The sequence below is a fragment of the Patagioenas fasciata genome, chromosome 4, assembly GCF_037038585.1.
Source record: "Patagioenas fasciata isolate bPatFas1 chromosome 4, bPatFas1.hap1, whole genome shotgun sequence".
In the NCBI taxonomy this organism is placed as follows: Eukaryota; Metazoa; Chordata; class Aves; order Columbiformes; family Columbidae; genus Patagioenas; species Patagioenas fasciata.
The window spans coordinates 44,817,362-44,834,947 of NC_092523.1; the positions used below are offsets into that span (position 1 = coordinate 44,817,362).

The 17,586-nt window shown below is 38.7% G+C and overlaps 1 protein-coding gene across 5 annotated transcripts in view; it reads right to left on the minus strand.

The window, feature by feature from the left end:
- Positions 1 to 17,586, minus strand: part of FNIP2 (folliculin interacting protein 2) — a 52,187-nt gene that overhangs the window by 30,248 nt on the left and 4,353 nt on the right. For 2 of the 5 annotated variants that reach the window (XM_071807750.1, XM_065836141.2), the window contains exon 1: positions 5,790 to 6,290. The exons of 2 other annotated variants lie outside the window; for them this stretch is intronic. In XM_071807750.1, the coding sequence (XP_071663851.1) occupies positions 5,790 to 5,974 (185 nt within the window). In that variant the 5' untranslated portion in view covers positions 5,975 to 6,290. Of the gene's footprint in view, positions 1 to 5,789; positions 6,291 to 17,586 lie in introns of those variants that run through there. One more of the 5 variants, XM_065836143.2, reaches the window with a different exon arrangement.

Consider the following 17,586-nt stretch of genomic DNA (forward strand, 5'->3'; position numbering starts at 1 on the left):
TTTAGTACATGAAACCAAGATACCACTGAGATTCATCCTGAGGCAAAACAACCCTCTCAAGCCAGAATATGCCTGTTCCTCAGAGACAGACCACAGCACACAACTTGCCTCCTCATGCTACTGCAGGAAGCTGAGGAAAACAACTGATCATGGCTGTGATGGCAAGAGACTTTATGTCTTAATTCCAAAGGGAGTCAGTCTGCACGTCAGACCATGGAGATTTGCTTGGCCTCAGGTTCAGCTACAGAAAATGCTTTTCATGTTATGTAGCTGACAAACCGGAATTAATGGAAAAAAACCTCCTACTGCATAAAGCAGTGTCACAGAGCACTGGTGCTCAGTCACATTGCCTCATCTCTGACCCAGGTGGACTGCATCTAGGGGGTGAGAGTACAATTGTTATTAATAGCTGTTGGTTTAACAAATTGCATAACAGATTTCAGCCAAGGCTATGCTCATCTCCCATTCAAAAAGATGTTTCATTTAGGAATTTTCCCAACTATGCCCTACAGACAAGGTAAAGAATTAAGGGAAGAGCACAAAACCTCTATATGGCTATTGCTTTTATTCCATGCTCTGTTAATAGCCATAAATCAATAGCGAGGTAAACACCATCAACTCCTGCCAAAGTCAGTAATGTAACCATGGGCAACAGCTTTAGGCGCACACTCGAAGACTTGCAAATTAAAATAATTATAAGTAAAGCCAGCTTAATTTCTTCTTTGTGCTCCATTTTTAATTTCAGGGATCAACCCCCCTTTCTATGTAGCTAGAAAGAAAAATGAGCCTAAATAGGTATCTTTTTCAAAGCTGAAAGATCTCAATCTGGAAGGTTTGATTCTATTTTTAAATACCTTGGGGCAGAATAAACCAGATACCTATCTCCACTGTAAGGTACTCTGATACAAGTATATTCTATACACATAATATGCAAGGGTCCAGGATACATCAAAGGCAGATCATGTAACAATGCTAAAGGCAGTTTTGCCATCAGCAGTGAGGAAACTTGATGAAGTGTTTGTAACATGTTGCCTCCAAAATGCTAAGAGTGCCAGGCAGATTTCTTTTCAAGTCTTCCCTTTCAAAGGGAATCACAGCATTAAGTTAGCCTGCATGAGATCAGACCTGATACCGTTGTAGATAGTTGCCCAACAAGGATCCTACACACCTCACATGCTCAGAGAGCTGCAACTACACCATCTGTTTTAAATGCCTGTTACTAGTTTCTCAGCCCACTGCCTGTGCAACGCTATTAAAAAAATCCAGTTATGCACCATGTAAGAGAAGTCAGAGCCATCAACAGACTTCATTCTACTCTGCCTCATGAATCTGGTGCTCTTCAGTACCAGATACTCTCATACCTCTTCAGTTACACAGTTACCCATTTACTTACACACTTTCTGCAACAGACAATACCATAATAATTCCTGAAGTAACTGCTGCTTTCTTTAAAAGGGTCTCTCCTCCTTTTAATAAAAAGAAGGTACATCTCTATGGGCTTAAATTATAAGTAAGAGCAAGCTAAAAGCATGCTTGATACTTGTGTTGCATGAATTTAGGTTTCCTTATGAACCGGTAAACTCCCACACAGTGCACTAAAGCACACTTTGTGTTGTTTGTGGAGTGTCAACTTCTGTATAAGATGCAAACTAGGTTTTATAACAAATGCTGAAGTAGAAGCCAATTTCACAGCCTCCTGAGGTGCCTTTTCCACACAGCATGCTAGAATTAAAGATTGCTGCAATCTTTCAGAACTTCAAACAGATTCTAGTACCAGACAGCAACAAGCTAAGAAGTTACATAAAATCTATCATCAGGAGTAAGTAACTTCAGATAATGCTTCTTAGGTACTAATCAAATATCATACATGTTTTAATGAAGTCTTTGCTTTCAGGCTTTGTATTACCCAGGACACAGATGCAGTTTCTGCAACAGTCTTGCACATTACAGAAGAGTTTCATCCTTCTAAAGCCTCATTTGATAAGACCAAGGACATCTATAGGTAAGTTACATGGGCACATAAACTCATAGTCATACTACTTCCATGTGGAATCTAGCACCAGGCCCAAGACTAGTCAGATCACCAGGATGTTTTTTCCTGTCACAAAAGGTGATGAGCAGACAGCTTACAGTATTGCCACCCTTTATTGTTCAAGCCAGCTTATGTATTAGATACAACCCTCAAAACAGGGACAGTGGGAGTATTCAGTCATGTCCTAAAAACAGCACTGAAGAACACAGAGAGTACACAGACCCATTGGTCAGCTCCATTTCCACATGTGTAAAAACCAAAACCCCAAATCATTACTTCTCTTTATATCAGCTTCTTGCTTATTTAGCAATGTTGAAAGGCATGTGCTTTTTTCTGTTTCTTCTTCACAGAAAGTTTTTGAAAAAGCGATGATTCTCTTGCACAATATATCATTTAATGAAAAAAAGAAATCTGCCACACTCTGCACTGTATAGCTTAACACTCCTTTAGATGTTAGAATAGCTTAAGGATTTGACTAATAATAAAAAAACCCTTTCACTCTTCCATCAGTTATTTTCAAAAAGCAAGATCAAAACATCTGAAATACGCAACAGCAATATTTTAATCTGCTTTTCCCCAAGCAAAGAAAGGCACCTATGCTCACAGGCAACCTATAAGCATATAGGTTCACTTAGGCCAATTACTTATTAATTCACTTAACCAACTTCAACCACCAAGTTTGACCACAGGAGATATATTTCTATCCTCCAAAAATAAATGGTGAAGATGACAGACTCTTCCCCCTCCTGCTTCAAGGTCACAACATCAACTAAAGTTTACTTTAAGGTAATAAAAGAAAAATCCCCACAATATATTTGTGGGAGATAGGTAGAAGATGAGGAAAGAGAAGATTCTGGAAGTGTTATGCGAAAAGCTTGCACCAGAATTTGCACATGACTATGCTGAATTTTGTATTTTTCATTCACAATTCTGTAACAAAGTTATTAATTCTTCCACTTTCGGACAAGAAAGCAAATCCTATACACGCTTACAAAAAGAAGCCCCTTATTTTCCAACTGCCTCACATTATGATATTCAAAGTCTACTCCATGTCCAATTATAAAAAATATCAACATTTATTCATATCAAAAGTGCCCTTTTAGCTCTTCACCAACCCCTCCCAACACTATCCTACTTCATATCTCAAGACTCAGTTGTTTTCCTTATATTCAATTGGTAAAAATCTGAACTGGCACACTTGTTTTCTTCTTCTCTGCTTCTGTCTAAAACAGCTTACTCAGCCATATGTAAATACTGAAGGAAGCCATGTGAGAGTTAGATAATAAAAGTAGTTTTGCATACATACCTACTACTGAAAGTTTTACTTCTGATATCAAAACTACACAACCCCCAGGGATTCATATTTCTTATGAATGTTTAGCAAGAACAAACATGCTACAATCACTACTTTTGGATAACAACTGTTGCTTCTTTCAGTCAGTTTAAAACAGCCTTCAGAAATAAGTTTTGCTAAATGCTAACTGAAACATCATTCACATTACCCCTGCTTATGTAAAAATTTTCTCATTCTGCTTATACAAGAAAGACCATACAGGTTCTATTCCTCTTTAAGAACTACTTAATAAACAGAATGATAAAAACAGGCATGATGAAGGAATACATATTGCTAAGTGACTTACAAAACAAATGAATAAAATTACAGTAGTGTTTTTTTTTTTTTTTTTAAAGCCACGCGAGCACCAATGTACTACAAAATGACAAAACAGGTTTTTGATAACACTAGACCCTAGAAAGGTAAGGAAGTAAAAAGACTGACAGCTAACTGAAATGTTTCACTTTGTCTTAAAATCAATGCATTATGCCACGTCCTGCATATGCTTAAAAATTAGCTGAATTAATATGAGCTTGCACAGATGTTTGGATTTCAGGTTAAATGTGGCTATTTTGACCAAACACAATGTTTTCTTATTTGACCAGAGAAGTAAAAACCCCACATATAATTTCTCTTCTTTTTCTAACTACGTGACCCTTCCTATTACTCATGTCAGCTCTGGTAACTGCTGGACCTTTTTGTAAACTAACCAAGTTCTCTGCAGCAGCAACAACTGTCTGTCCCAGCAATTGGAAGTGGATCAGAAACATAGCTGGAAAAAAGAAGTAGGAGGCAACAGAACCTCCACCTCTTGGTGGCAGCATGAGTTACACTACCTCATTTCAGCCATGGAGCTATATACCTTTAGGAAAGGGCACAAATAAAATATTCCCTATACACTTCAAATAAGTATTGAGGCTAGTCAGAACATTAATTGGGTTTTCTTGTTCCCAACTCAGTTTTCTGCCTACTTAGTGAGCCGAACTGAGTCCCTAAGGACAGCCAGTTCAGACAGAATGGAAAGGCCAAGGCCAGCACAAGGGCAAAAAAAGACAAGAGCATGATGCCAGAAAGCAAAAGAAGAGGGGATGTGATTACTCCCTTCAGCATCAGTGGTCTGTTTTAACAGCTCAGCTTATCTAGCCTCCCCTTCAGAGCAGATCTTTCCTGCATCTGGAAAACGGTAGGATGAATAAATATCATCTTCAAGTCAAAATAAATAGAATCAAGCTGTCTACGTTCATACAACAGGAAAACTAGGTCTACTAAAGACAGTAAAACACTACAGTCAAAAGTTTGGAATAGCTTAGAGATATCCTGACAAGTTTTTTTTCCCCAGATTCCATATTAAGCTTAAGTTTCCCTCTTTTTCTCTTACTTTGGCATATAAGCTACTTCCCTTTGGCTTGTTCAACACTTCTTCCCTTACAGATGTGCAACATGGAGGCAAGATCTCACTTAGGGGAAGCAGACTAATTTTTTTCTGGAAAAAAAGCCACAAAAAGTTTGCCCTATTCTGCCCTAAATCAGTAATTTCAGTTAATATAGATCTCTGAACCCTATTTGTTACAAAGAAAGCTTTTGGTTCACCTTTATATTAATCAGCATGCACGCAATAACTGAAGAGTGACCTATTTCTTTATATTCAAAAACTATCTCAGCTGACCTTAAAGTATTTTTGAAAGTGACTAACCGCTCACTACTCCAATGCAACATCTATAGGCTAGAAAAATAAAAAGGCTGAATGGTATACTTTTCTGCTTCTTAGATCAGCAATCCTGAAAGTAGAATGTTTCTTCTAACACCTTTGGGTGTTAGAATTTGGAAAACGTTGCCCTGAACCACATTTTCAACACAGTTACGTAGCAGTAGAGGCTCAGACACTGGAGACATGCTGGCACATACCTTAAAAAAAAATACCACAAAGAAGTGAAAGAAACACTATTCATCGTCCAGATTACTTTAATGTAATGCTTGATCTAGAGGTCATTTACAAGTAAAGCAGAGGGTTCCCCTCTCCACTCTTGCCCCACTTCACAGCATTCTTTCCTTTCTGTTCTGCAAATTGTTACTATTTGACCCACTAACACAGGAGATGGGAAAAAAAATAGGGGAAACTAATCAGAAAACTAGAAAGACAAGGGACGATTATTTAACCTGAACTGAAAAGAAAGGCAATTATCCTTCATACTGCAGTTTGCATACACATAAATCTTGCACATCAGAGTCAAGAATGCAGATTCAGTTTCAAACAACAGGGAAGACTTTCTGGAGTATCAGTCACCTTCATCAGCAAGAATAACCTAATAGAACTTGCAATTATGTAAAAAACAGCCTTTCAGGCACATGATTATAAAACTAATAGCAACTAAAAACGTCCATTCTCCATCAAAAATCATATATATCAAAAAGTCACATGCATACCTGTTTTGCAGCAGTCTAGTCACTTTGCTTACACAGCTGACACTTTGGTGTCTCAAAGATTTTCTAATCCTTTCATCCAATTTGGTACAAGAGAGATTCTTTCCAAGTAGTACATCATTGCTGTCTCTTGCTCTTTCTATTTGTCCCCCTGTGCCATTTGTAGCTTTTGATGTACCCCCACACATTTTCTTTTGCTACAAATCCTCTTGTAAAGCTCCTCCAAGGAAATTAAATACCCACTGAAGAGATACAGCCTCAAGCTGTTTTTTCTAGTAGAGATCCAACATTAACAATGGTAATTTACCATCAGCTTTCTTCCCTATACAGGAACATAGTCTGCTCAATTTCCTGTGAGAGGAAAAAAAGGCAAAGAGATCTTCGTATATTCTATAAGCCATTAATGCGGAAAGACAGCTGTAGCTAATGTATTGCTGCAGTTCTTCCAGGCAGAGGAGCAGACATGACTTTCAAGTTTCAGAAGCCATAGTAGACTTGCTCTTGCTGCTGTCAGAGATTTTCCTACCAGGGCTGGCACAAAGCTGTAGCAGATACGACAGCTAATATTGACTTTAACTATGTTTGTTTCCTGGTATGTGATCAGGTAGCTGGCAATTATGTAGTCACAAGACCCAACCATATGGCCTCTTAAAAAAATAAAAAGCATAGTTGCTTTTGCAGTGACTCGCCCTTAGTTGCAAGGTTGTTCTAACAGTGGCTACAACACCCTGTTAATGGCTCTCATGTGAGCAAGCGTCATCTGACAACCCCTAGCAACCTCATATAGCTTAGAAGCAAATAAGAATCTGTCATCATTGACATATGGTTATCACTTAGAAATGACCAACACCAGAAACACACCAGATATTCTGTGTTGTAATGCTTTTACTTTTAAGAACAAACAGTATTTACACTTGGCCAAGAATTTGAAACTACTATTTTGAAAAGCTTTTTTAAAAGGGAAAACAACAACCAAAACAAGCTTGTCACAGACATCAAGTTGTTTGATGGGAATTTATAGTCATACGCCTATTAAACCATTGCCTATTAATGGCAGTACTGATGACCAAAATACCTAATGAAATACTTCTAAGAAAATTTAAGTTTTCAAACAGAACAAAGGAATGTGACATTTTCTTCAGACTCAGGTAATTCCACTGTAGAACAAAGTCCTCTTCCCTGTCCCTGCTTTAAAAAGAAGTTTTCCACACGTCCGCTCATAATTAATGTCTTACATAGCTTCGCCCCTGCCATTAGTAAAGTTTTAGACATTTTATAAGATAACAGCCATAGTGCTATTTCCCTTCCAGATTAAAAAAGGGAAAATAATCTGGCTAATGGTCACACAATAATACAGCAGTAGAATTAGAAAACAAAGTAAGATTTCAAAACCCGATGCTACGTGCTACCTGCCAAATAGCACAGCACCCTTCTTAAAAAGATTTTGTAATCTCAGTAAATCCCAACCTCTAAACACTGGATAAAAGTCAAGCAGAAAACTAGAGCAAGGTGAGGTTCAACAACTTGCTCAATTGCAGAGGAAAGGCTATAGCAATACCAAAACCCTCTGCTTCAATTCCCAGAGTAGTGACAAGTACCAGATCACAATTACTCCTCCTGTCAAGCGAGGGAAACAAATGAAAAGCTTTAGCATGTTCTCACCTTATTCAAAGATCAAGGAGAGGGCAACTCCTAGCCCTCACCTCATTGAGTAGGACGATTTTAAACATCAGTCACCTCTGAAGTGCAAATGGAACAAGCAACTGATGGCCAGGTTCCTACACTAAGACAAGTAATGGATAGCATTTCACTTCTGTCCTATCTTTTCCACAAACAAAAACAAAATTCTGAAACATTCAGTTAAATGACCACAATACTTGATTCACAGAGACTAGAACTAGGAACTCCAATAAGCTTATTAAGCAGACACACTACACAACTCTGCCTCATCTGTAGGATACTATAAATCCCAAAATGCCTGGGGAATTACCACCAAATAATCCATAGAATGGTTTCTGAAAGAAATGCAAACCCACACATGAAAAACACCCTGAGTTAAAGGAGCAGACATAGAAAACAGAAGAAAGTGTCCTGCTCTCTAGATACAATCCTCTGGGAAGCAGAGTTAATCACTCTTTTTCTAGGCTATGTGACAGCATGTCACCTGCTCTGCTTGTAGGTCATTTCCTGTCCTTCATCTCCACTGCAAGACAATTGGCTAAACGATTTCAACTCAACATAATACTTCAACAAGAAAATTTGGGGTTCTAGTTAAGAATAATTTTCTGCAGGAGTCACAGCTGTCCACTAAAACTTCAGCACTGTTTTCAAATCTAACAGAATATTGGCAGAGACCTCAACAAGGTTTTATTTTCCAAACAACTTTTATAAGCAGGCCAAATAAGTGTGGGAAAACAGAAAGTTTGAATCATACCTGCTGTTTCAGTGAGCATTTGTTTTTGCAAAATATACACTTAGCAAAATTGATACACAAAAAATGCCTACGACCCAGACATCCAGGATGTGTGCCAAAACACATGTTTAAAGGTGAAGCAGAATCTATTTTGGATTGTTTAATGATGAATTTCCCTCTTTTAGTCTGTTGAATAGCTTATGTAGTTGATGTGGGTTCCCTTCCTCCTTCCCAATTTGAACTATTTACCCTGCATCGCTCCTCTTTTTAAGACCTTGGATATGGAAGAGTTGTGCTGATGCCACACCACATTCTTTTCCTGCAATGATCTAAAGTAGTCCTCATATGGTAAAGTACTATTAACCTTTGACAAACCACCTTGTTCAAGCATGATACATAGTTACTGGTTTCACACAAGTTAGGCAGGATACATTGCAGATTAGTCAGGCAACAAGTGAAGGAACATGTTATTTGCAGCACATCTCTCTTCAGTTTAGGTTTTCCTGTAGAAGAGAGTTTTGGTAGAGAAAAATAAAGTTCTTGATAACAGATCACCGTGCAGAAAGGTGACCTTTATTTTTTTAATAAAAAATAATTCTATATATTGCTGTATGAAAAGCAAAACAACATTTGATATGTTTGTTCACTGAAAAGTTAGAATTTCACAGACTCCTGTCTTAGCAGAGGAGAATATACTGGATTTTTGCAAGCCTGGAAGCATTTTCCATCATCTCTGTTGCTAGAAAGCAATGCCATCACATGCACATGCAAAAAATGACCACAAAACCCACACATACCTGATAGACGCTAACAAACAGATCTATACAAGTTAAAGTCACCTAAATTGCACACATCAGCTTTCCACAAACATCAAGAACAGCCTATTAAACCAGTGTTTCACAACTCAGCCCACTTCATAAGTTTGGATTCACTATTAATTGGCTTATCTCCAAGTCAGAAGTTTGGGAGCTAGGTTTCATACAGTGCCTCAGTGATAATGTAAAAAAGCCTAAACAAACAAAACAAAAATCCCCACACATAACAAACAAACACCACACACATAACCCAACAAAAAAACCAACAAGTACAATGTGTTTGAAGTAGTACCATAAACAGCATAGAGACAGTGTCCTCAGTTACTAGCACCAGAAATGGAATTCCTTATTAGCAAAGAGACGAGCTCAAGACTTGTAACTGCACAAAAAATGCATATATTTGTGTTTAAGAAAACATGTATTTGTGTATTCAGAAAAGTGTGTTTATTTTTGTTAAACCAGGACTTCAAACAAAGAAATCTGAAGTGTGAAATCAGATTAGCACCATAGATCCATCACCTAGTCTTTCCCTCAGTACAGAAAGCCTTGCTTAGCCCTAATCAACTCTCCCCCTTCCAGCCCACTTTTCTCCCTAACCCCCATAGCTTCTAACAGCTAGCGAGCTCAGTCAATCTAAATTAAATCCACTATTTTGCAGAAGAAGATTCATAGTAATAACATTAATATTTTTAAAGAACTCAAGGGTTTTGGTTTGGTTTTGTTCTCCTGTTCAGGTTTTAAAGGCACCCCCAGTAACCAACTTCCAGCTTCCACTGGAGCCAAACAGGTTGAGCCAAACGCCAGCAGGCAGTGCAGGGTCCAGCAGCCCTGCCGAGAACTGGGGCACAGGCTGACTGGCCAGCTGGGCCACCCCACCTCTTCCAGCACTCAGCACCAGGTCTTAGCTGAGGCATCATTCCCATGTCACTTGTTCCAGCGGTGCCATGTGACTGGGCCACCATCCAGGAACACAGCTACTAAACACAGACACTGCCAAGGCACGTCTGAGAACTGCCTCTGCCAGAAAATGAGATGAATAGAAATCTCTCATCCTACCAGCTTTACTGCCTCTGCTTTTCCCCACCTTCTCTTGAGCAGAAGGAAGAACTACACATTGCACATCTGAAGGAGAATTTTGAGCAATAACACAAGGCAGAATCTGGTATTTATAACACTGTAGCAGCTCTTGTTGCATTTCAGCACTGTACGAAAGCACTGACAGATCTCAGACCCTAGTATCTGCTACGTAAACGAGCAGGCCAGCTCAGACATCCCCACCACACCTCAGGGGTGGTATCCTGAGGCACGGGTTTGGTTGCCTGCTCTTTCCTGTTCCTTCTCCCTCTTCTGTAAAGCCCTTTTTTTTTTTTTTTTAATTTAAGAAGAAAAAGTTTGTATACAGCTTTCAAGCCTCTGTTCAAAGGAGTAGTTGTAGAATATGAAAAAAATAATAAAAATATGACTAAGAAACTATCATTTTAGACGTAAGTAAATACATATTAATGCTAACTGATACAGCGATATGAACAATGTTTGATGTTGAACATTCCCCCCCCAATTTTTTCTAGCTAAATGAAAAAATACTCATTTTGCTAAAACACAAACACCTTCACTCCAAGTAACTAAAAACACCTGCATATTAACAATTTATTTACGGGTTTCCTCCACTCCTGCTATGAAAAGGCTATGTTCACAAGAGGGTTTTGTAAACTTCAGAAGACACAGCATTCTCTCTCACACTTTACAACCAAGTAAGTTTCAGGTACTGTCTCCAGGGGTGTGGAAAGCATTGCAAAGCCACTCCTCATCCTTGTTCAGAACACACACCCCCACCGCACAAGAGAACACTGTCAAGCAGGGCTAGAAGCCTGGTTAGGGGGAGGCGTTACCCAGGGACCCCCTGCTTGTTCCAAGCAAAATTGCCTCAGAAGTGCTCCCAAAAGTGCATATGCAGCAACACAATTTCCTGGTTTCACATGCATCCTCATAAAATCAAAATATATGAAATCAAAGATCAGGTATAGTTCTCTAGCAGTGCTGAGAGCTGAACCAGCCCAGGTTTTTTTGATCAGCTAACATATTGGTGAGCCCTCTGTAAATGGTTATATTTAACTGTTGTAAGAGCAGTACAGTTTTTGATTATTTAAAAATAGAGATTGTAACTGAAATGTTACTCTGCAACAATCATGGAAAGAATGAAGAAAAAAAATATGTTGAATATTTATGAAAATTTACTGATACGGGCTACGGGAAAGAACATGTACACAAGAAGCCATGCTTGATCTCTCATGCTATAGCATGAACAGCAAAGTCCATTGCCTCTGCCTAGATGAATGCCAGGAAATCCTGACTCAGATTGAATGAAGTGATAACATGGACGGATATAACGTCAGCTCCGGCACTTTTCTCTAGTTATAGCCAAAAATATGTTTTGCTCCTCTTGTTGTTATAATTTGTCTATTCCATCCAAAACACTTTCCTTAGCCCTCTCTCATAGACAGCATAGAAGGTAGCTTTCCAGTAACTAGCACTGAATCTTGAAGCATTATATAAATTTATTTTCAAGTTTCATTGGAAAGGGAAGGAAGAGACATGTCTTAAGACCCTGTACATCAGATCGGGGTAATTAAATCACTCATACCATAATACCTTTTCAATGAAAAAGGCTACACACTAAACCAACCAAACCACAGTCCTGTAGCTGACTGGCATGGGCAAACCTAACCCTGCTGCAAGACACTATGCAAGAGAGTTACGTTCCGTTTACCACCAATTGCGTAGGACTTTGAATGTATAAATAGTCATTAAGTTATGAAATAGTCTCCTCCTTAAAGCAGGCCAACCGCTCTAACTACTCACATAGGATCCTAAACATTCTCTCAAAAATACTGGTATTATATTAGACTTAAAAGTTTATACAGCCAGGTTCATACATAATTACAGTTGACCACACCCAGTAACACACTAAGATTTGGCTGCCAAGTAGCAGTGTGTCAATCATAAAATATTTGGGGAAAAAAAAAAAAACAGAGAAAAAGCCAGCTGCAACCTTGTCATGTAATAGGAAAATGCTTCACACATTGAAGATTCAGTGACAGAAACAAATTAAAATTTCAGTCAGCAAGCTTATGTAACAATTACCTATTTAGAGAAATTAGAAACCTTTCTCCTCATGAGAAGGTAGGGACTGGTCAGGCTCCTTCAGTGTTCCCTAGCAAAACATTGTATAAGAAAGTCCTTTATAATGGACCTGACTTTCTCCCAAGATGAAATCTACCAGAGCAGTCTCACCAGGAGCCTTCTTAACATTTACAGACTCAGGACAACTTCATTAAAAAACAAACAAAACTCTCACTTTCTTTTTTAGTCAAAACATGGCCCAAGTTTACAACTCTAATTAAGTTTATATTATAGCAAACTTTTAATGCTTCATTAATGCAAATGAAAAGTCACTGCTTCAATCAGGTCTCTAGTTCACATGCCAACATCACATTTCAATATAAATATGCAATTATTTATTTAAGCAGTAAACAAAGTTTAATTCAGAGGTTCAAGTCATCTTCGACATTCTACCTGTGTAGTGTCAATGTGTACACAGATTCACTGAGCTGACCAATTGTTTCAGAAAACCCATGTCCACTACAAAATGCAATATTCTGTTTTCATTTTCCTCTCCATTGCATACTTACCACTGGACCCATTATCCAGTCCAGCTATACATAGGCATGTTACAGTTACCAAGTGCCACTGTAAAGTGACAAAGAACAATCTGGGTTTCAAATACGCATTATTATACTAGTTCTATTCAAAAGCATTTCCAAACATATTCAGTACCTGAATTGATTCTGAACTTAAATGTATTCCAATCTAGTCCAGATTGGATGACTGACATATCCTAGAGTCTCCCAGTCATGAGGTGTTACCTATTCTAGAACTTAGACTCATACACGAAATTGTTTTAGTGCCTAGTAAGCACGCTGTATATCCACAGTCAGATGTCATAAATATCTTTACAATTAGAGAGGGTTAATATTTTCAACTCTTTAACCTGATGTGATTTAGAAACTCTTAACAGTTGGTGAGGCAGAGGTTGGCACTCCTGAAACTGTTTCAACTGGCTACCATGTTAGAGCAACCTTCCTACAGGCTAAAAGCCAAGATCACCTAAGAGCCCAGACGCATGTCACTACAGTTGTCTGCCAAGTGAACTGAAGCAGTTACCAATTCCTAGCTCTATATTCCAGCTTCCTCAATACAACTGAGGGCTAGAACACATGAGCCCTCCATAACTATTTCTGCATAAAGTCTGACAGCTTAACACTAACTACTGCAAGGGATGGTTATACCACTGACCTTTATACAGACAAGACCAAGGAGGGCTCCAAAACTCTATGTCCAGCAAATAAACAATTACAGCACAGCATGGCAGAATGCAATAGGACCTTGTGCCACTGCAGCCATTTGCCAAGACCAGAGCCCTAACACAGAGACTAACCTTGCTGCAGTACAGCTGAGCAAAGTGGTTTCCGCACCTAACTCACTTCTTTCTTGTGCCTGCACCGGAGGTCACCAGCCTTCCTTTCCGGCAGCTTAACAGGTCTCTGCCCAGCTTGTTAAACTCAGTCATGTTAAACAAGCCAGGGCTTCAGAAACAAAAGTCTCATGACCTTTCCTATAGTAGGATTTGTCTTAAAAAGCACAACCCATTTTAGAGTGTAAGTTAGAGAACAGTGTTAAATGTGAAGATTTTAGGAGGTCATTTTGTGGGAACATGAAAGGAAAGGCAAAGAAAGATGACAGATACAAGCACTCAACTGATCAGCAATAGTTAGATGAGCTCATGTGCCCATGCAGAAAAACAAAAGGTAGATATAAAAAAACTGTCCGAACACAAGCCAATCCTTTGAGTTGCAGATTAAAAAAAAAAAATTCATAACTGTCTTTGCCATATCACAGAGGTTTTTAACATTACAACATTATATTAAATTCTAGAAAAAGATCCACATTCAGTGAAAGATTAGCAATTTAAGAATTACCTGCTTAGAACTATGTATTCAACAGTTTGTAGTTCATTCTCTCTGGGGTTTCCTTCAAAAATATCATCTCATGTACTCCACTCAGATATTCCATACTCCTACAACTGGGCATTCACATACTCAGCCTCCAGACTTGAGCAATTTCAGGTGTTCGATAATATCCAGATTCAGAATTCAGTACAAAGACTCTACACAGAAATTCAGAGCACCAAGTTCATTCAAGACACTGTGTCCTTTCATAAGCAAGTAAACTTAATGACAATAAAAGCTAAGGTATTATTGTAAGAAACTTCCTGGCTTCATTATAAAATATAAAGTTCTGAAGTGTTCAGATTTGTAATCTGAAAGTCCTAATACCAAATTCAGCCTGTTAGCACCTGATCAATATTGTCTGATTATTTAGTTAATACAGCTGATTTAATTAGCATGTGTGAAACTCAACTGAGCACCTTGGAGAAGTTGAAGTGTATTGCATTGAGGTGAGAACATGCTGCAGAGAAAGCTCCATACTGATTCAGTAATTACATTACACACAGTACAAGTTTCACTTCAGCACAATCTATGGAATGAAAATCATGAGTCAGTTTTAACAGCAGCAAATGTGATGCAAAGCCTTCATGCCCATTTATCAGCACAAATCTAAGCATCTCACCAATATCCAGGAAGTGTGCTGACTGACAAAACAGATATTTTGGCCATTGGTCATGTAAAAGCACCTGTACTTGCCCTAATTGTAGTGGGGAAGGCACAGGCACTATTACTGAAACTCCTAAGCTCATCCTCAAAAGAATGCTTTGCCTTGCAGTCTGCACAGAAGCCTGTCTTTTGATTTCAATCTTGCATAAAAGACCATGACATTGATATGGTATTCAAGCAACAAACACATACAAACAGGGCAAACTGAGTGAAGAGAGGCAACAAGCACTGTTAGGCTGAGAAAGTAAAATGGAGAAGAACCTGAGCCTGAAGATTAAGAAGTGGACGCAGAGCGCACACACAGATGATTAATGACAGGCAGAGGTGAACAACCACATCCATGCCCATCAGTCAGGTCAGTAACAATCTGACAGGATTGCAGGAAGTGCACCCAAAGATGCAGACAGACACGTGCTGTCTTCACACACAAGCACCCAACTCAAAGCCCTCCTTTTCTGCTTATTCTCTCTAGGAAGCCTGTTAACTACCATTCTACAGAACTGCATTCCTCATCTTTTGCTTAAGAAGTGTACCCATGGAAACCTCCACATAGCAAAGACTGATAATTAGGATAGCATAGAAACATTCTTACAACACTTTAAGTTGCATGCAAGATGACAGTGTGCTCTTAATCAAGGGTGTACTTAGTAAACACAACTGCTGACAAATATAAAACACAAAACATGGCTCTAAAACTGAGTCTTCTATTCAGAAGCTATCCCTGAACATCACTAAGGTGCAAACTAGATTACAGGTGAAAGCACACAACTGTTAGCATCAGAGGAATACCTAAAGGAACAGGTATATCACCAAGGTTTGTAGCACAGGTTGTCAGTATTAATCCAAATAATTCAATTTGCAAAAGAAGTCCTCAGCAGCTTCAATATTACTGAAATGCCAGAACAAGAAATAAATCACTTTTATGAAAAAAATTACTCCATTTTCTGGCCCCTCTGACCCCAGCTATTTTGTCACATCTACTCTCACTGGGCTTTTGGTCTCCTGTTACTCACTGCTCAGACCAAACCTACAGCTAAAGGCCACTACGATGCACTGGAAAACCTACATCCCACTATGTCAATATGGAATGACATGGTGACTTACGATTATGACATTTTTGTCAAACCTCTTCCATCTTGCATTCTGTTCAAGTTTTAATAAAGCTATTCTGCTACTTCAACTAATTTTACATACAAAAAGTTAGGAAGTTTACATAAGTTTATATGAAGCCAGCCTCTACTGGTAATAAAGCTCTGCATCAGATTTTAAAAAGTTTCTCTAGGAATTCAGCTTTTATGAATGAATGTCCACATTGTTCAGCCTCAAGCAGCTCTATTTTCTCACGTCAATCAATTTATGTCAAGAGACAAGTATTCCCTACAGCATTAGCATCATTGCTTTAGATTGTAGTGTATTCTGCTTTAAATCGTGCTACCAACAAGGGAAGGTAGCTCCAAGGCTTTCTGTTGCTGCCATTCCCCAAATCACCTTCTACTGAGACCAGTATGTGGCAGAATACTCACCTGCCCAGTTTTGGACATGTAAACAGCAAAAGTACCCTAAGAATCAAGAATCAAGCACCTACTATCCAACTACACATCAGTTTAAGAGTCGGGTGCATAGGAAATACACTACTAGCTGGTTATGCCACATGTATAAGTCACTTGTAAATCAGAAATAAGATAATCCAACGGCAAAGCCATTTTGATCAGTCGAGTAAGAATGCATCTTTTCATGGAATTAAACAACCAAGGTACATCCATCTCTCTCATAATGTCAGTAGCTTATGCATTTCCACACAGTTTTTTAGCCATCTGTGGCCAAAAGAAAAAAAAACAAACCCACCAAAAAACAAACAAAAGGACAAAAGAAAGTGGTATCTTCTTGCAACTTCAAGAGAAAATGAGAGTTAGTCTCAGAGAAAATCTAGAAGACAGCAACGTGTAAGAGACGGAAGATCCAAATAACTTTAGAAGGAGAATGGCCTTCATTCCTAAAAGCTGAAAAGAAGACAAGGGATTTGTTTTCCTTCAAAATAGCCCCAGGATGGAAGTGTGGGTTTCTACCTCATAAGACCATACTTTCTATCACTTCCTCTCTAAGCTGTTTTCTTAAGTGAGATTGTACTAAATCTCTTTCTATAGAACTTATTCTTTACCTTCCATTATCAAGGAAGGGTTAATGTCACAGCAGTGGTATAATGCTGCACCTCTTAAGGCTCCACTTCAGCTGCAATGAAGAGGTACGTGACTTACACTTGCTGTTTAACCTTCCCTGTCCCCATGCTCAGATCTGGCCCTGGGCTGCATCACCCTTTCTACAGTATATAAAATAGTGATTATCTTTCAAATGCTTTTTAAAGGGTTTACAGCCACATGTGTAATGATATTTCCATGTATGAAGATGTACATGGGTGCTCAGTAGCGTTATTGCTGTGTAGATGTCTACAATGCTACAAGAAGCCCAAGAGAAACAGAATTAGGCTAAAAGAATTTACTGAGGAGTGTTTCATTTTAACAAACTGACATGCAAGCAGACTCAAAGCTCACTACTGCTTTCTTTCCTTTTTCAGAAGGTGGAACACTGCCAGAGTGGTAATAAATGCTGTGAAATAATGCTTAGCAAGTAGGACCTCACCAAGCATTTCAGTGCTATGACCAAAGGAATCACTAGAATCAGTTGCCAAACAAATGATCTCATACACCAAAGCTAACAAACTGTTACCAGATAGATATCCTGCAGTTACAACGTAACATCCCTCTCCATTATAGACACCAGAAGGAGCTGGCTGATATTTAAAGCTGAAGAAACAGCCCGTTTGCAAATTTCACACACAGCTG